The sequence below is a fragment of the Diachasma alloeum genome, unplaced genomic scaffold, assembly GCF_001412515.2.
Source record: "Diachasma alloeum isolate Michigan unplaced genomic scaffold, Dall2.0 Dall_scaffold_00631, whole genome shotgun sequence".
Lineage (NCBI taxonomy): Eukaryota > Metazoa > Arthropoda > Insecta > Hymenoptera > Braconidae > Diachasma > Diachasma alloeum.
This window is the reverse complement of record NW_021680763.1, coordinates 108,944-127,396: the sequence shown is the minus strand read 5'-3', so window position 1 is coordinate 127,396 and position 18,453 is coordinate 108,944. Positions and strand designations below refer to the sequence as shown.

Below are 18,453 nucleotides of genomic sequence, written 5' to 3'. Positions count from 1 at the left end.
CCCCTTCATTAATCCACTTCAGAAAGACCCTCAGAGCTCCCCTGGAAAGTCAACCCCAAAAAACTTCCGAGATCTCCCCTCGAGTATACTTTTCATCAATACCCCCACGAAAGACCCTAAAAGTTCCTCTTGACCATATCCCCCATTGACCCCCCTCCCTAGAAAGATCCTGGGAGCTGCCCTAGAGCTGTCCTGGAGAGTTACCCTCAATAAAACCCTGAGATCTCCCCTTGTCCTTATCCCCATCGACCCCCCCCCCTGGAAAGACGCTGAGAGCTCATGCGGAAAGATACCCTTCAAACCCCCCCCCCCCCCGAGATCTCCCCACGATCATCCCCTCCATTGACTCGCCACCCCCTGAAATGACCTGGAGAGCTGCCCTGGAGAGTAACCCCCAAAAAACCTCGATATCTCCCCTTACCGTACCCACTACTGACCACCACTCCCCCTAGAAAGATCCTGAGAGATGCCCTGGGAAGTTATCCCCAAGAAACCCCCAAGATCTCCTTGAGTTATCCCCAAAGAACTTCCACGATCTCCCCTTGACCATACCCCCCCTCTCCTTCGACCCTTAAAAATACCCCGAGAGCTCCACTATAAAGATACTCCCCAAAAACCTCCCGAGATCTCCCCTCGTCCATACCCTCCATTGATCCCCCCCCCTCCCTTAAAAGACCCTGAAGGCTGTCCTGGGAAATAACCCTCAATATCTCCCCTCGACCATGGCCTCCATTAATCCCCTTTTGAAAGAATCCGATAGCTCCCCTGGTAAGTTACCCTTAAGAAATTGCCGAGATCTCCCATTGACCCTCTTTAAAACACCCAATTCACGTTCAAACGCTTTTCCTCACTCTGTCAACACAATAACCCTCCAATCAATGAATTATGGCAAATTCTAACATCAATGTTTCAATTTCTTCCCAACCCTACTTGTCGCTCACTTCAATCACCTATTTGGAGCCAACTTCTGATAATAGCCGTTTTCGTAAATGAAGTCTCCGGCCTTAGTTATGAGCAATATTATAGTTTTCACGGGAATGAGAAAATTTCTTGTCTCATGTAGATGTTTCTTTTTAGAGATATGAATTTTTCTAATAGCGCTTTTCTTGGCACGATTTTTTTCAAACTTGTCTGGGTGTGTTTCTTCGAAACGAATTTGTTTGTTTCGGATTTTGATGTGTTTCTTGGAGATTGAAATAATCTCCAACCTCTTACCCCCCCTTGAATGATAGGGTTCAATTATCTTATCGAAATTTCAATTCCCAAGAAACACACTCGGATAAGTTAGAAAAAAAATATGACAAGAACAGCGCTATAAATTAATTATAACTCATTTTTTTGTACACTTAATAAAGATCAGAAAATATTCGGTAAATATAATCTTGTATTTTCAATTAATTGGAAATTCAGCATTATTTAACACTAAATATTCATTTTTTTTCACAGAAAATTCTAAGTTGCGGAATTCTTGTCTTGATGCTGCTTAAAAATTTGGAATTTTCTGTAAAATCTGAAATTTTATAATTCTTTTCCCCCTAAATCGCATTCACTATTCATCTTCTGAAATTTATTAGTCGGCTGTCTATGAAATTTTAAGGACAAGGGCCGATTAATCATAAATCGAGTGAAATAATTAAGAGTCTCTCCCCTTTTACCTCACGAAGATCAAACTTCATCATGGTCATGGTTGTTTTGGCATTTATAATTAATTGTTTTCAATAATACTAGACTAAGAATTGAGCGTTAACTTAACTAGAATGCTTTTATTCTTATTAATTTCCCTTTAGAATTTTTTCAGATTGTAATCTTTGAAATCTGAGTTGTATTTATACTTTAAATCTACTAACAATGGGGTATTTCATTAGTTTCTGTAGAAAAATCAATCATTTGTGTACAATCTCAAATTTTACAGGGGTCTTATTTTGTCCCGGAGTCTCATTTTACCCCAGCCTCCTTTAGTCAAGTTTTTGAGGAATGGTTCCGAATTTTGAGAAGATAATCAAAACCCTTCGAAAAATAGCAAAGTTAGCCATGCTTTGAAATTCCTTCAATAGTCAGTTTTACGAAAGCATTAAAAATTAAAAAAAATTATTAAAGAATTAAAAATTTCGGCTTCTGGCGTCTGGAGAGGCCTTGCTGACCTCCAACAATAACTCATGATATTTTGTATCTCCTTAGACATCACCTCATTGCTTTATACTGCAACATTTCATTACACACTCAATCTTGTCATAATGATTTTTATTTTTCTCCGTCTTCACCAGGTAAAATCAACACGTAAACTGACGATTTTTCTCCTATTATAGATTGTTATGCACGTAAAATGTAAACGCTTGACTGGAGTCCCTCGGGTGACTGCAAGTTACAGGCTTGTACAGGAACTTGCAATGAATTTCATTAAAAAAATAGATAAGATGGCCAAATTTTTCTGGAACCTTTTTTTTCCATAAGAGATCGGAGCTATGAAGAAGGATTTACAGGAGCTCCGCTATCTTTCAGACTCGGAGGTATTTCTCAAAAATTCAATTGGGAAGTGACTTGTTTTGTTATTTTGTACCACTTCAGTAGTGATGTGATTCTCAAATTACTCATCATAAGGAAATGTAACGGTGATTTGCACCGAAAAGTGGTAAATAATTCTGGCTAAGGTTCATTACCCACTGGTGGTTAGTAAGTTAAATATATATATATTGTTTTCAATGTCTCTCATAAAAGATTCTTAAAGTTCATGACAAATATGAGTCTTCATGAAATTCGACATTTTCAGTACGCGAAGGGAAATTCGTTAGAAAAATAATGTAATGCGTAGAAATTTTATTAGAAATCTTCATAAATTTCAACAGAAATGAGCAGAAATTTAACTTGAATAGTATTAGCACTAGTATTTTTCTAAAGAATTGCTCTCCGTGACCCTTTTCTTTGTGAACTTTCTGAACTGTATCTAATATTGATTGCCTCGACGAATTAAAGTCCCCATTTTTCTAAACAAACACAAATTTATACTAGTGTCTTCGAAATCAGCTTTTGTTTTTTACTTCCGGATGGAAGCATTGTAATTGACCAAATTTAAGTTTTCGATTTTTTGTGTTATATCAACTCATTATGATCCAAAAAGTAAAAAAATGCAATTTTTAGACCGCGTCCGTACGTGTGTACGTATGTATGTATGTAACAAACTTTTTCTCCAATTATTCGCCAGTTCAATAATGGAATTCAATCTTTTTTTCTTCCAATGTAGATCTTACTGAGCCCCATTTACTGCCATTGATTGAAATTCAATTCATTAACGCATTTTTAAAATTTTCTAATTTTTTCAAAAATCGGTTTTTTACGATAACTAAAAAAAATGTTCCAAATTCATTAAATAACGGCTTAAAAAATTTGTTAAGATGCCCTTTCGACCGAGTTCGAAGATGAAGACGATAGCAGTAATCGTTACTGTGATTTTTGTGAAAAATTTTTTTTTTTGAAAATCAGAGTTCCGCAGATATCTTTGGATTCCTGGCTTCGAATGAATTGTATCATGGCTTGAAATGTTTGTATTGATGCCCTTAAGTGGAAGTTGAACGATGGTTACGATAACTGTCTCCGTTGATTTAATTTTTTTATGGTAATTTTCAGAAATTTCAAGTTTTTCATCAGTTTCTTCAAAAATTAGCTTTTTCATGGATTCTTCAAATGTGATGTTTCAAACTCAATCAATTATGAATAAATACATTTTTTTCAATGATATTCTGTTGAAATTTTGTTATGATATTAATAGTATCATTCTTACATTTGATTTATACAAGAATTAGAAAGAATTAGAAAGAAGCCAATTGTAATAGCTAGAAAACGATTCAATGAAAATATAAAAGCGAAATGAAAATATGAAATGTAGCTTACAAAATGAATGCTACAAAGGAACAATGAGAGTGATGAAAGAATAATGAAAAAAAATCAAGTGGGAAATTGGCGATGTATAGCATATAGTAAAGTTTTTTCTTTCTTTTAACTTCCACTTAAGGGCATCAATACAAACATTTCAAGCCATGATACAATTCATTCGAAGCCAGGAATCCAAAGATATCTGCGAAATTCTGATCTTCAAAAAAAAAAAAAAATTGAAAATTTTCACAAAAATCACAGTAACGTTTACTGCTATCGTCTTCATCTTCGAACTCAGTCGAAAGGGCATCTCAACAAATTTTGTAAGCCCTTATTTGATGAATTTGGAACATGTTTTTTTAGTTATCGTAAAAAAACCGATTTTTGAAAAAAATTCGAAAATTTTAAAAATGCAATCATGAATTGAATTTCAATTAATGGCAGTAGATGGAGCTCAGTAAGACCTACATGTGAGAAAAAAAAAGATTGAATTCCATTGTTGAACTGGCGAATAATTGAAGAAAAAGTTTGTTACATACGTACACACGTACGGACACGGTCTAAAAATTGCATTTTCGGACTTTTTGGATCCTAATGGGTTGATATAATACAAAAAATCGAAAACTTAAATTTGGTCAACTACAATGCTTCCATTCGGAAGCAATAAATAAATAAATAAAAAGTTCTATATGAGAAAATAATAATAAGAATAATAATTATTATAAAATTCAACTGAAGAGAAAATTTGACACAATTGATTGAAAAGAAACTTATTTAATTTAATGAAATAAAGTAAAATATAAATCATATACGGAAGAAAAAAAAATGCAATATGACCGTTCGGAAGCATATTGCTAATTTATTAGCAAAAAAAAGCTATACTATATGCTATACATCGGCAATTTCTCACTTGTTAATTTTAAAAATTGACGAAAAAATTCAATAACAAGTTTGCAATTTATGGATGTTTTTAATACTAAACAAGTCTTGATTGAAAATCCCAGTAAAAAATTGCCATAGTGTTTCTTACAGAATGACATTTTATCCACCATTTCCTTCTCTCATGCCATCATCGATCAAAAATTCCGAAGGAAATTGCATTTGTTATTGATTGGAATTCATATTATTTAATAAGAAATGAAAGAAAAAAAAGTGCAGTATTTTTCCTATCAGTCGATAAATGCAGTATATTATGTTGAGGCCGGTAAAAATGTGGAATATCATTGGCTGCAGTAGGGTAAGCCATTCAACATCACGGGGTAAAGGTAAACGTCATGTAGTACTAACGCAGGTAAGGTAATACCGCGAACGTGGACTGCATTATTGAGGGAGTTTTCCGTCTATTTTGTGTTGACGCTGGCTCCCTCATGGTTGTCTGAGGTTCACTCCAACTCATGTTGGCCGCGCCTACTCTCACCCGCTCTGCTTAAACTTTCAAAGGCATACCTGATGAAAATGCACACACTCAATCGGACCACTTCTACCCTCCTACTTTTATTCTCTTTTTATCTTCGCTCCTGTTGCACGTTTTTTTTGCTGTTGCTCTCATCACGTAAAAATTTCAGTTGATTATGTTTGTAATATTAATACAGCGGAAGATCAAAGAATCTGGAAATTATTGAGTTGATGAATTGAGAGTAGGCGAAGGGGTCTGAAATCACAGCTGGAAAAGAATCAGACTACGCCAATGAGATCGACGGGGCTTCCTTCAACTGAGGGAGGGAGGGATTAATCCAGTTTGCTTTTTCAAGATTTAGATGGCTTCTTATGCAACTCTATACCGGGTATTCGTGTTGTACTATTCTTCAGCATTGAGTATCTATGCTCTGCCAATATTTATTGAATTCGCTCTATTTATTCCATTTATTCCATTATAAGATAGGAAATAAGATAGGATTATCAATGAATCGATGAATTTCAGGGGTATTATTTTTTGTAAATTAGTGAAGAACGGAATTTATTGGCCTATGCGGTCAAACTGCAGACTCGAGTTGAGAAATTAAATGCAAAAATTAATCGAAAAGGCCTGTTTTAGGGGTATGAGTTTATTGACATCATTACATTTAGAGTAATTTCCCCACAATATTCATCTATCGTTGTGGTACGCCTTACAATTTTTTGTTTTTTGGTAAATTAGTGCGAAATATTTCAATGCTTAGAGGAGAACGGTAAAAGCTTGATTGTACTTAATCGTTAACAAATAATTGGGCGTCCGAATAATCTAATAAGAAAGTTAATAGCCCGGTGGCTTGGCGCAGTGGGTAAGTTCGTTGCCTCACATGCGAAAGGTTCCGAGTTCAAATCCCGGTCGGGTAGAATGGTGCGATCTAACTATTTAAAGTCTTGATCATCATCGCAGTATACCCTAACCGGGTCGAAGCGATGTAAAATAACGATAAAAATAACTAGAAAGTTAATCCCAGTGTTTCTTTCTGATCTCATATTTTTCATGATATATCGAAGAAAATGATATTTAAATTCAACTCAAACATTAAATAAACAGGGAACAGGCAAGTATATGACAGTGAGCATGTTACTGAGTGGTGTTTTAATGCTTTTTTCGCTATTAATATATTGACGGTGGACTCCCAAATGCTCTAAAATTTTACAAAACTTTGTAACTTTCAACACTACCTAGCAGACAGAAATTGAAAAATTTTAATATCTGGAATCCTTTGTATAAACGCGTTTTGAATGATTTAGGTAGAGGACCTCAGGACAAATATTTGGAAAAAAAAGTAAAATGGCTTGCGTAGTTTTTAGGATATTGCATATAATACATTTACAGCCAAAGTTGAATATTTCCGAAACTAATAATGCGAAATGAGCCCATCATCAATGCGAACCTTTGCAATGAGGTGCGGAACACTTCTAAATTTCAAGTTATTATTTCGATTTTTGCGATGTTTTCAAGTTATAGCCCGTTTACAAGGATTTCCATATGAGCGAATCCGCCAATTTTATATATGAAAAATTGTCTCAAAATTTTCAAAGTTTTTTTCTATTTTCTTTTATCGAAAAGTATAGTTCAGAAGGAGAGAAACGAGTGCAACTGGAGCTTTTTAACTCAATTATCGGCGAGGATATTGAAGATTGAATTTTTTTCTCTTCTAAACGCCACTAAAAACAACAAAAACAATTAAACCCATCGATTTTACCGGAAATGTTCTCAGCTTTTTGAAAAAAAATATTATTTTTTATGTGTCTATGTATTTTGGCATAGAAAACTCAAAAAGAAAGTTTCCAACGGACATTTGGGATCATTCCCCATCCTTTTTTGTATTTTTGTTCTTTTTATTGGAAAGTTCAGAAAATTTTCTAACAAAAACATATTTTCACTTTTGGTGCTCTCACAAACTCAGAGGTAAAATGAAGAGAAATAGTATATTGTGTTACTAGTGCGTAAAGTTCCACTTTTTCACACGCACGTGTAACACATTATTTTTTGTGGTACCTGCCGGGTTCACTATTCGGAACGGTAGTGGGGGTAATGTGGTTGTTTTTATGCACAAGTTCGTAAAGTTCAAGAGCGTGCGTAAAGTGAATTTCGAGTGCTCACTAAATGGTTTCGAAAAGTGCACTTTTGAAGCAGGTATCATAAAAAACAAAATTTTGTTCTCCAAAAAAAATTGGTTTTTCAAAAATATCTTGAAATCTAAAGGGGATACACCCAAAAAAAGTACTCATTCAAGTCGACGTCGGTTTGATTCTAACCTATTTTCGGCTTGATTCAGACTGAGTGACTCGGACTAGGCCAATCCGAAATCCGGGTTTCATATAAGTCGAAAAGTGGTTTATTTCAAGTAGAAACGGGTCCAGTCGACATCGGTTTGACTCAAGCCAAAAAATTGGTTTGAATTAAACCGAAAAATCGACTTGAATCAAACCGAAAAATCGGCTTGAATCAAACCGAAAAACGGAGTGATTCACGCCGAAATTCTGCCTGTTTCAGGTAGTAGATAGCGACTTGATTCTACTGTCAGTGTCAAAAGTAGAGACCACTCAAAATAAACGTCTATAATTCGACGAAAAGAAATGGTAAAAATATGAGACCAATTGCACTATGTAACATAAGTATTTCATTCGCCCAATACGAAGTTTCAAGTTTTTAATTTGATTAGTTTATTTATAATCGCTGTGAGCAGTCGAAAAACCCCCCGATTTTCAGGGTCCGTAAAAGTCGGCAAAATTTATTATAAAATATAATTTTTTTAATCGTCAATTTTTCCAGAGATTCATTGAACCCTTGAGAAGCCAACGAGAGAAGAAAAAACTCAATATTGTAATAATTATTTATTTAATTAATAGAAATGTCGACTGCGGCTATCTCGTTGTAGAATTGCCGAACCGACCTGAAAAAAAACGATGCATTCTGAATTCAATGTAAAACACATTCGGTCAATATTTTTCTAATAAACAATCTCCGTTGATTTAAAAAAAAATCGAGAAAATTCGTCAAAAAAAGTGCTGTTAAGACGATCACAACTCGTTCAGAGACATCGATACCAGTTACCGTCGTTTGGGCCCCCTGCGGGCAAGCAATGTACAGTGTATTTGCGCCCCAAAGGATCCGAACGACTGTAACTGGTATTGACGTCCCTGAAAGAGGTAGGCAGGCGCACATGTGTTTTCAATTTTGAGGGACCGACGGTGAGCGGGCCCATAAACCCCATCATGAGTTATGATCGTTTTAACAGCACTTTTTTTGACGAATTTTCTCGATTTTTTTTAAATCAACGGAGATTGTTTATTAGAAAAATATTGACCGAATGTGTTTTACATTGAATTCAGAATGCATCGTTTTTTTTCAGGTCGGTTCGGCAATTCTACAACGAGATAGCCGCAGTCGACATTTCTATTAATTAAATAAATAATTATTACAATATTGAGTTTTTTCTTCTCTCGTTGGNGCAGGCGCACATGTGTTTTCAATTTTGAGGGACCGACGGTGAGCGGGCCCATAAACCCCATCATGAGTTATGATCGTTTTAACAGCACTTTTTTTGACGAATTTTCTCGATTTTTTTTAAATCAACGGAGATTGTTTATTAGAAAAATATTGACCGAATGTGTTTTACATTGAATTCAAAATGCCTCTTTTTTTTTAGGTCGGTTCGGCAATTCTGCAACGGGATAGCTGCAGTCGACATTTCTATTAATTAAATAAATAATTATTAGAATATTGAGTTTTTTCTTCTCTCGTTGGCTTCCCAAGGGTTCAACGAATCTCTGGAAAAATTCATGATTTAAAAAAAAAAAATTTGTACGTATGGCAGCGGTTCAAAGTTTGCCGACTTTTACGGACCCTGAAAATCGGGGGGGTTTTCGGCTTCTCACAGCGATTATAAATAAACTAATCAAATTAAAAACTTGAAATTTCGTATTGGGCGAGTAAAATACTTATATTAGACAGTGCAATTGGTCCCATATTTTTACAATTTTTTTTCGTCGAGTTATAGACATTTATTTCGAGTGGTCTCTACTTTTGACATCGACAGTAGTCAATTTTTCGGTTTGATTCAAGTCGATTTTTCGGTCTGATTCAGGTCGATTTTTTGGTCTGATTCAAGTCGATTTTTCGGTCTGATTCAGACCGATTTTTCGGTTTGATTCAGACCGATTTTTCGGTTTGGTTCCCACGGAGAAAAAAAATGGATTAGCTTTAGAAAAAAGTTTCTAAATTTTAGAAACGGTGGTTTCTAACCACCGGATGTTGTGAAGAATATTGGACGGGTTAGGGTGTGATTATTAAACACTCGCACAAATATGAGGTAAAAGCTACTCATATATTAACTAACGATGGTAATAAACGAAAATGGTGAGTGGGTTGGTATAATGCGTTGCTATTTTTCCGACTTGACCGGGACTTTGACTCGTTTGTCTTATTGTATGACGGAAGGCCTGAGCTCAGAGATCCGCTCTGTGTAGCTCCTGATCGTACTCTGCCTCTTTCAGAGTCCTCGAAACTCGTCAAAGCTCGTCAAGGGCCCAAGTTGCTTAGCAAAGCCGTCTCACGGTTTTCTGTACTAATATTTTCTTGTGCTATCATTGACATAGACTAACACAGTCAAACAGTTCAGGACACCTGAATCAGACTTGCACAAACCGTGGGACTGCTTACCATGATGTCCACATGACCCCATGGGATTGCTGACCAATGTCTGGGTGCCGGGAAAGAGAAATCATATTTCTCGTTCCAACCATCCAGCATTATATTATGATTTAATATCATTATTAACTAAATCGACGTATTGATCGATCCCAATACGTCACAAGGTGGAATTTTGCAAAAAGGGGGGGTAGTGATATTTGAGGGGGGTAAAGAGGGGTGTTTTATGAAAGGGTGAGTTATCGTTGGGGTTTTTCAAAAATATCTTTAAAATTAAGGAAGATAACGCATTTTTACGAAAATTTTGGAGATGGGGAGAGGGAGGGAGGTATATTGAGAATTCACAACCAAAAAATTGAGCCGGTGAGTTTTAAAAATATCTAAAAAACTAAGGGAGATAGCGAATTTTTACTGAAAAACTAGGGGAGGGGTTGTCATTTTTTTCAATTTCAAAAAGTTCAAAAATTTCGAAAATTTAAAATTTTTTAAAAATTGCAAGAATTTCAAATGTTCAAAAATTTCCAATGAATTGTGAATGAATTTTGAAAATTTGTAACTTAGATAAATTGAAAAAAAAATTAACAACTCCCCCCTTTTTTTCAGTAAAAATTCGCCATCTCCCTTAGTTTCGGAGATATTTTTGAAAAACTCACCGACTAAATTTTTTTGGTTGTAAATTCTCAATTGACAACCCTCCCCCCTCCCCTCTTTGCAAAATCTTCTCTCCTCACATTTGAAATTCCCGATATTTGGGTACCCCTCCCTATGTACCTCGGCCGCAATTTTTTAGTTCAGTCTGAAAATTTTCTAAAATTAAGAAAAATTCAGCATTGGTTTTAGAAACTATTAGTTCTTAAAAACAATGCTCAAATTGGTTAATTTTTATAATCCCACCAAGGATAAAGCATAAGAACAGGAGTTTCTGAAATCTAGAAACTAGTTTCTAAAGCTAATCCACTTTAAAACTCACCAACGAGCTAAGTCGGCTACGGAAGGGGGGGGGGGATCTACTGAATTCTTGATGTACACTTGTACACCCCCAAATTTAGAGACGAATCGGTTTGCATCAAATCGAAAAATCGGCTTGAATCAAGCCGAAAATTTGGTTTGAACCAAACTGAAAATTCGGTCTGAATCAAACAGAAAAATCGGTCTGAATCGAACCGAAGAATCGGCTTGAATCAAACCGAAAAATCGGTCTAAATCAACCCGAAAAATTGGCTTGAATCAAGCCGACAAATCGGTTTAAATCAAACCGAAAAATCGGCTTGAATCAAACCGAAGTCGGTCTGAATCAAGTCAGAAAATCGACTTGAATCAGACCGATATTCTGGTTTGCATCTGTCCGAGTCCGACTTGATTCGTACCGTCAATTCGACGTGAAACAAGTCGATTCCCGGCATGATTCAGTCCGACTTGATTCAGACCGANGTCAGAAAATCGACTTGAATCAGACCGATATTCTGGTTTGCATCTGTCCGAGTCCGACTTGATTCGTACCGTCAATTCGACGTGAAACAAGTCGATTCCCGGCATGATTCAGTCCGACTTGATTCAGACCGACTTTTTTTGGGTGTAGCGAATTTTTTTGTAAAAATATTGTTTGTAGAGCAGAATGATATCTACAAAAGAGTTATTGCAAAAATCTCTGTATCTCCTTTGCATTCAGAGATATTGCCCAAAAACCAATTTTCGGATTTAAGTGACAAATCTTGTTTTATATGTGATGTCCAAAAATCTATAAAATAGTTTTTTCCCATAATCTCACAATTATTCTCAATTATATGCGATAAATATTCCGTTTAACTTCATAAACGTGGAACCTAAAAATGCAAAATCAACAATAAATGTTTCACCACACCGGTGAATGCACCTGTCATTGCGACAGGGTGCCACATACCGGGCGGTGAGCCTCAGCCTGCGAAACCAAGCGCTGTCGAAATTGCTGAACCGACAGATCGACTCCCCCAAAGAATAAGAAGTGGGAGAAATCACGCTATAATTTTCACCAATCAAAAGTCGAGTCGTGTAATCATCAAGAATCGATCCGCTCTCCAAAATCGAAATTACAAGTAGTCTGGAAGCAACAGTAAGAGCGTTATTTTGACTTGGTAGAAATTACTTGCGGAATCGATCTGTCGTTTCGACCCCCCCATACAATAATTCGCGAGAGAGTCGGTATTGTGCGTGGTAACCTATCGAATAATAGTAGATAGCTATTGAACGAAAGTGTACAGGGATACTGCATCCTTGAGTCGAAAGTAGTAGTGTTTCTTGCATATTAAGAGGACTAATTAATTAGTTTCCGTGGGTGTGGCCATTCTCAACCAAAAACTTCCAATCTTGTTTAAATTCTAAGCGAGTGGGTGAACGCGATACAATAAGAAGTATTCATAATAGGATCTGAAAAAACTCTTATTCTGGTGAAGAAAGACGATTGTGTTACCGAAGGATCCACAAATTATATACCTAAGGATTAAATTAAGAGACATCATTCAATTGTGAGTTAAATCAAAATACTTTCAAAACTTCGAAATCCAAAGTCCAACTCCAAATCGGCTATCAAAATTTTATAAAGAACTTTCCAGGGATTAATATTCGATTGTTGCTGTATTTTTATTATTAAATTCTTGTAATAGCTTTTACATGGAATTCTAGATTCACTTAAAACTTTTGACTTGTATTTTCAAAAAGATTAAGAATATAGAAGATTACTTTTAAGCATAAAATCTACTCGGAATCTTTTGATTATTTCAAACATAAAATATTCCTCATCCCTGAATTTCCCGTCCGATATTCCAAATTAATAGTATCAATCAAGGTAAGAGCGAAAAATAAAACTTAGCATCGTCCAAATAAAAATAATAATATAAAAATATTTAGCTTAATTTTCCATTCAAAATTTAGCTTCTCCATATTTTTATATCAAAAGTTATAGTTATTATTTCCTGAAAATAATTACTCAATTCGAAAGTTGTCCTCCGACGCTGACGATGTCTCCGGACATAACACATATTTTCACCTCTGACCTAAGTTCTGTGCTGGGTTATGATATTCAGGAGATCTAATTTCTTCGAATCAATGCTCAATAAATCATAAAAATAAACGTCATTTTCCTCGATTTTATCTATGTTCTCGAGCCTTAGTATTCGCGAAAAACGTTTTAGAAACGAATCACTTTCTCTTAAACCTAATGGACCGATCAGCCTAAATTTTGCATGGGGTCCCAGGTAGAAATTATGACTTGCATTTGGGTAGCTGCTAGATTGCAGTGACAGTCACAATCCAACAGCTAGGTAGCCGCGCTAGCCAGACACTACCCGATTCCGTTACGCTGAATAGCGCTGTGGATGGGTTGCACTGCAACCTTTCAGTGCATGGTTCCGTGTGTTTAGATGCTAGGTTGCTGTAGTAGGCTCCTACGTTGCCATAACGTTTAATATTGGTATGGATCTTTTTGAATTAAGGGTGCAAAGTGTATATTGAATCATCAATTTTATTGAAGTTCATTTTGTTTACAAAAATCATGTAAATACTACATTGATAGAAAAATTTACTTCCTATCAATATGATCTAGTAACTGCGAATTCAATAGAATATTCTAATGAGAACAATTGAATATTCTCTATTGATGAACTAACGATCCAGTTGGGAGGTAAATATGATACCAAATAAAAGAAACAGATCTCTCTGCACTAAACTACTCTAGGAATATTAAAGAATATAAATTTGAGAACAACAAAAGGATTCAAGTCACGATCAACACTTATTCTTTGATAGTAAATAAATTTGTCTAGCAGTGTATGGGTTATAAAAACTATATAATGGAAGATGATCAAATCCTGGGTTTGAATGTCGAAAGTCTCTTTCTTCGTCCAAAGCTGGATCAGTCTGTTCTGCGACTGACTGAAGCATTGGCGATTCCAGCGTATGAATGGTGCCAATGTCTATATCCTCGCCACCTTCGCATCCTTCTCTGTGACTACAACATGCCCAGTCCAGTGTATATACAAAATTTAAGTATATAAATTTACTGACCCATTTCTGGAAAAATTACGATAAAAAATTCAATACCCAAGACTTGATATTTACACAGAGGGTGATCATTTTTCATATGATTTCATATGAAAGACGAAAAGAATTAACAATTTTAAACGCAATAGAAAACTGTTCATCGTCATCATTAAAATTCGAAGATAATCTCATACCATTCCCTATAATACAGGCCATGAATTTGGGCATCTCGAGAATAATTCTATCAAAGTTTATCAGAATTATATAAAATAATTCTTCTCGTTTCCTAATCCCATACTCTTGAAAATTATGCAACTTCGAAGTATTATTTTTTGGAAGATGGAATTCTCCAGATGATGGTTATTCTATACAAATTATTTCGTTCAGATTTTGTAGTTGAGTATTCTCTGGCGTGGATAATTTATTTCTGTAAAAGGAGAGAGAGAGACCCCTCCGGGTAGGGAGAGAGAGAGAGAGAGAGAGAGAGATTTTTTTTGCAGGGGGAAAATGCATTTACGCACACGCTCAGATTAGGAAATTCCCAGAGAGTAGTGCCCGAATCAGCCTGGTCTGGATGGTGGCGACCACGAGCTGCCAGGGTTGGTGAGACCTGGCTTGGTTTAGCCCGGCGAATGTGCAACCAATACGGACTAAAAACATACCCCTGACACCTGCCTCCTATTCCCCCGTGGAACCGCCGTTAGGCATTACAGCACGGGGGGAGGGTTTAGCCGTAGCTCTTCCTTCGGCCGATCGAAGTCAGCGCTTCTTCCATCTCATTTCTTCCTCGTCCTCTTATTTCTGTTCCTCTCTTGTTCCGCCTTGTAAGTCTTTTAGGACTTCCGCTGCGAAGGCGCTAGTTGCCTCCCAGGTTGCCTCTGGTGAAAGCATTGCTTCCACCAGGTTTTCAGGCTGAACTCTCTCTCCGAGTGTAGTCTCGAGTGTGCTGCGGGGCCCGTTGAAGCGCGGACATACGAAGAACGCATGCTCCGCATCTTTGGAGACTCCTGTGCAGGCCGGGCACTCCGGCGATTCCTCATATTTGAACCTATGAAGATATTACCGGTAGCACCCGTGTCCTGAGAGCATCTGTGTGAGATAGTAGTTGACTTCTCCGTGCGTTCGTTTGACCCATGCATCCAATTTCGGGATCAGGCGGTGAGTCCATCTCCCATTGGTCGAGCCATCCCACAGCAACTACCATCGATGCAGACTGTTGTTCCTCTCATCCGTCCTCAGCTCAGCTGAACTCAGCGTTGTTGACCTTTTTCGCCGATAGAGACAACGTCGTTCCTCGGCAAGTACTCCTATCGGCAGCATCTCGGCGATGACACACACGGCATCTTCTGATACCGTGCGAAATGCGCTGGCAACTCTAAGGGTGCTCAATCGATAAACTGACGCCACCTTCCGTCGCACATGTTGGATCAAGAGTACGTCAGCCCAAATGGAAATGCCATATGTGAGGACCGACGTGACAACTGATGACAGCAACGCTCTTCTTTTCTGGTTTGGCCCTCCGACGTTCGGCATGAGCCGTGAAAGGACAGTCTCAACTCCAGACGCCTTCGCGCCGACGTACTCCACCTGCTGCTTGAAGCTGAGTCAAGCATCTATCATCACTCCCAGGTATCGTAGGGATGGTTGGGAGGTGATGTCGTGATTCCTGACATGCAGCGTGATGGTTTTGATCTTCTGTCGGCTCGTGATAAGCACAGCCTCCGTTTTATGTTCTGCCAGCATCAGTCCCATTGAGTCCATCCATTGACGAATTCTGTCATATGCAATATCGAAAATATAATTGATCTCCTCCAGGCGTTTTGCAACGATTACCAGAGCTACATCATCCGCAAATGCGACGAGTATAGCCTCCTTGGGTAACGCTAACTTCAGAAGACCGTCGTACATAACGTTCCACAAGAGAGGGCCAAGCACCGAGCCCTGGGGAACGCCACCAGTGACTCTGTACTCTTTTGGGCACGCGTCTGTATCGTATTTCAGGACTCTGTCTGTGAAGTAGCTTCACACCATCCTCCACAAATATCCTGGTACATTCAGCTTTGAGAGGGCCTCCATGATGTTGTCCCATCTGGCGGAGTTGAAGGCATTTTTGATGTCCAACGTTACCACCAAACAGTACTGCTTCGCGCCTCATTTCCACCTCGCGCCAGAGATTGCGTCCCGTGCAATGGAGACGACTAGGATGATGGCATAAAGCGTGGAACGACCTTTACGAAAACCGTATTGATTGTCAGCCAATTGTGGTTCGACCACTTCCTCGATCCTCTGGTGAAGTATGCGCTCCAGTATTTTTCCGGCTGTGTTCAGCATGCAGAGTGGACGATAGGACGAGGGTTCGTCCGGTGGCTTCTTGCCTTTCGGAAGGAGCACCAGTCTCTGTTACTTGCACTTGGTTGGAAATATCCCCTCCTGAAGACACGCATTATAGACACTCAGGAAGGCTTCTGGCGCTGCGTTGATTATCACTTTCAGGGCGGCATTCGGGATTCCATCCATTCCTGGTGCCTTGGCATTCCCGAATCTGCCACAAGCTTCCAGCAGCTGCTCAAGTGTCACTGGTGGGATCGCCTCTGCATCGCACTTCTCAGTGAAGAAGTCGAGCTCCGGTTGTTGTGGGAACAGCACCGTTACGATTTTCTCCAAAAGCTCAGGGCACGTAGGCGACAGCATCGGCTGGCTTCTGAACCTCTTCATGACCACACCGTAGGGTCGCCCCCACGGGTCCACTTCGACTTCGTCAAGGAGCTCATTCCACGCCTCTCTTACTTTCCTTGATCGCCTTATTGAGTGTCCGGCGTGCCTCCTTATACTTGATCTCCAGTTCTTTGGAGTTTGGCTTCTTCCGGCCTCGTTGTGCTTGCCTCCTCGCTCGAATGCAAGTCTTTCGTAGGGTGGCGATGGTGTTGTTCCACCAGTACACCGATGGATGGTTGCTTGTACTAGGCTTCGGGGCATAGTTGCATCGCAGGCTTCGGTGATTCTACGCATAACTTCCCCCACTTTCTCCGTGGCGTTGCTTCCTCGGATCGGGCGATCGTCGAATATTTCACGGAGTAAGTTGGACCCAAGGGCGTTCGACTTCCATCCAACCGCGTTGGTCTTGTTGGCTGCAGATCCAGTTTTCCGAACGGCGGATACTTCCCAGGAAATCGTGTAGTGGTCACTAGCGGTGTAGATATCCATCACCTCCCAGTTGCAGCTTCCCCTAGCAAGGCTGCTGCTTACGAAGGTGAGGTTTATGATTGAACTAGCCCCTCCTCTCTCGAAAGTTGGATTTTCGCCACTGTTCAACAGTACCACGTCCAAGAAAGACATGGCCTTCAGTAGCGTTTGTCCCCTCGTGTTTGTCTCCTTGTTGCCCCAGTCGACTGCCCAGGCGTTGAAGTCCCCAGCCATTGCTATGGGGAAGTGCTGCTGCGCGTCATCGGTCAATCGATCCAGAAAGTCTGTAAACTCGTCGATGGATAGGCTATGCGGAGCATGGTGTCCGCACTTTTTTCCTTTGGAAAAAATCTTTTGGAAAAAATCTCTCGGAAAAATACTTTTTTTTCAAAATTACTTGTGAAAATTTTTTTTCCGGAAAAATTATTTGGCAAATTTTTTTTTGGAAATAATTTTCCGGTATTAATTTTTTTGGGAAAAAATAACTTGTGTTAATGGAAATAATTTTGAGCTCACGAAATTCCCAAGGATACATATATATTTGGGTATTAGCCACGGCACAATATGAACACTACACGCAACAGTGTCATAAGTGGGGGAAATTAATTCTCCAGTCGATTGTCGCTATCCCTTCCAACGTCAATTTTACTATCGCACCATTCAATACATTTCCAGCTAGAATCTAAAGCCAAAATATGCCCATTAAGTCTAAAATTTCCCTGAACTTCTGTCAAAATTATTTTCTGTACATTTTTTATGTAAAAAATGGATGCTATTTTTTTTCTGACATTTTTTCCAAGGAAGTAAAAAAAAGGAATTAAATTCCGGGAAAAAAAAATTCCCAAGTAATTTTTTCCGAAACAAAAAATTCCCAAGTAATTTTTTCCGGGAAAAAAAATTTACCAAGTAATTTTTTCCGGAAAAAAATAATTCCGGGAAATTTTTTCCGGAAGTTTTTTTCCTTAAGGAATAAGTGCGGGAACCGCGGAGCATAGCAGCTGCAGAAGTGAATTCCACCCAGCTTAGCTCTCACAAAGCCGCTCTGTGCAGTATTGCCGCCACTCTGGAAGGGGTATTTACCGCAGGACAAAATAACGGCCTTGGCGCTGGTGTCCGTCTCCCATGGCTGATCATGCAGATATTTGTATGACTCCGAAATAATTACCAGATCGGGCTTCAGCTCCCGCATCGACTGTGTAAGCAGGTCGTGTGCAGCCTCACATTGGTTGAGGTTAAGCTGAAGTATTCTCATCGTCGATTTTTGGTCAATGCCTGAAGTG

At 38.4% G+C, this 18,453-nt stretch overlaps 1 protein-coding gene across 1 annotated transcript; it reads right to left on the bottom strand.

Moving 5' to 3' along the window:
- Positions 1–15,595: 15,595 nt before the first annotated feature.
- LOC107043811 lies at positions 15,596–17,407 on the bottom strand. Its single transcript, XM_015265457.1, has 2 exons — positions 16,395–17,407; positions 15,596–16,010 (listed from the first exon to the last, which is right to left on the bottom strand). Exons 1-2 carry the CDS (start codon positions 17,405–17,407, stop codon positions 15,596–15,598), a joined length of 1,428 nt encoding a protein of 475 aa, XP_015120943.1.
- Positions 17,408–18,453: the final 1,046 nt, after the last annotated feature.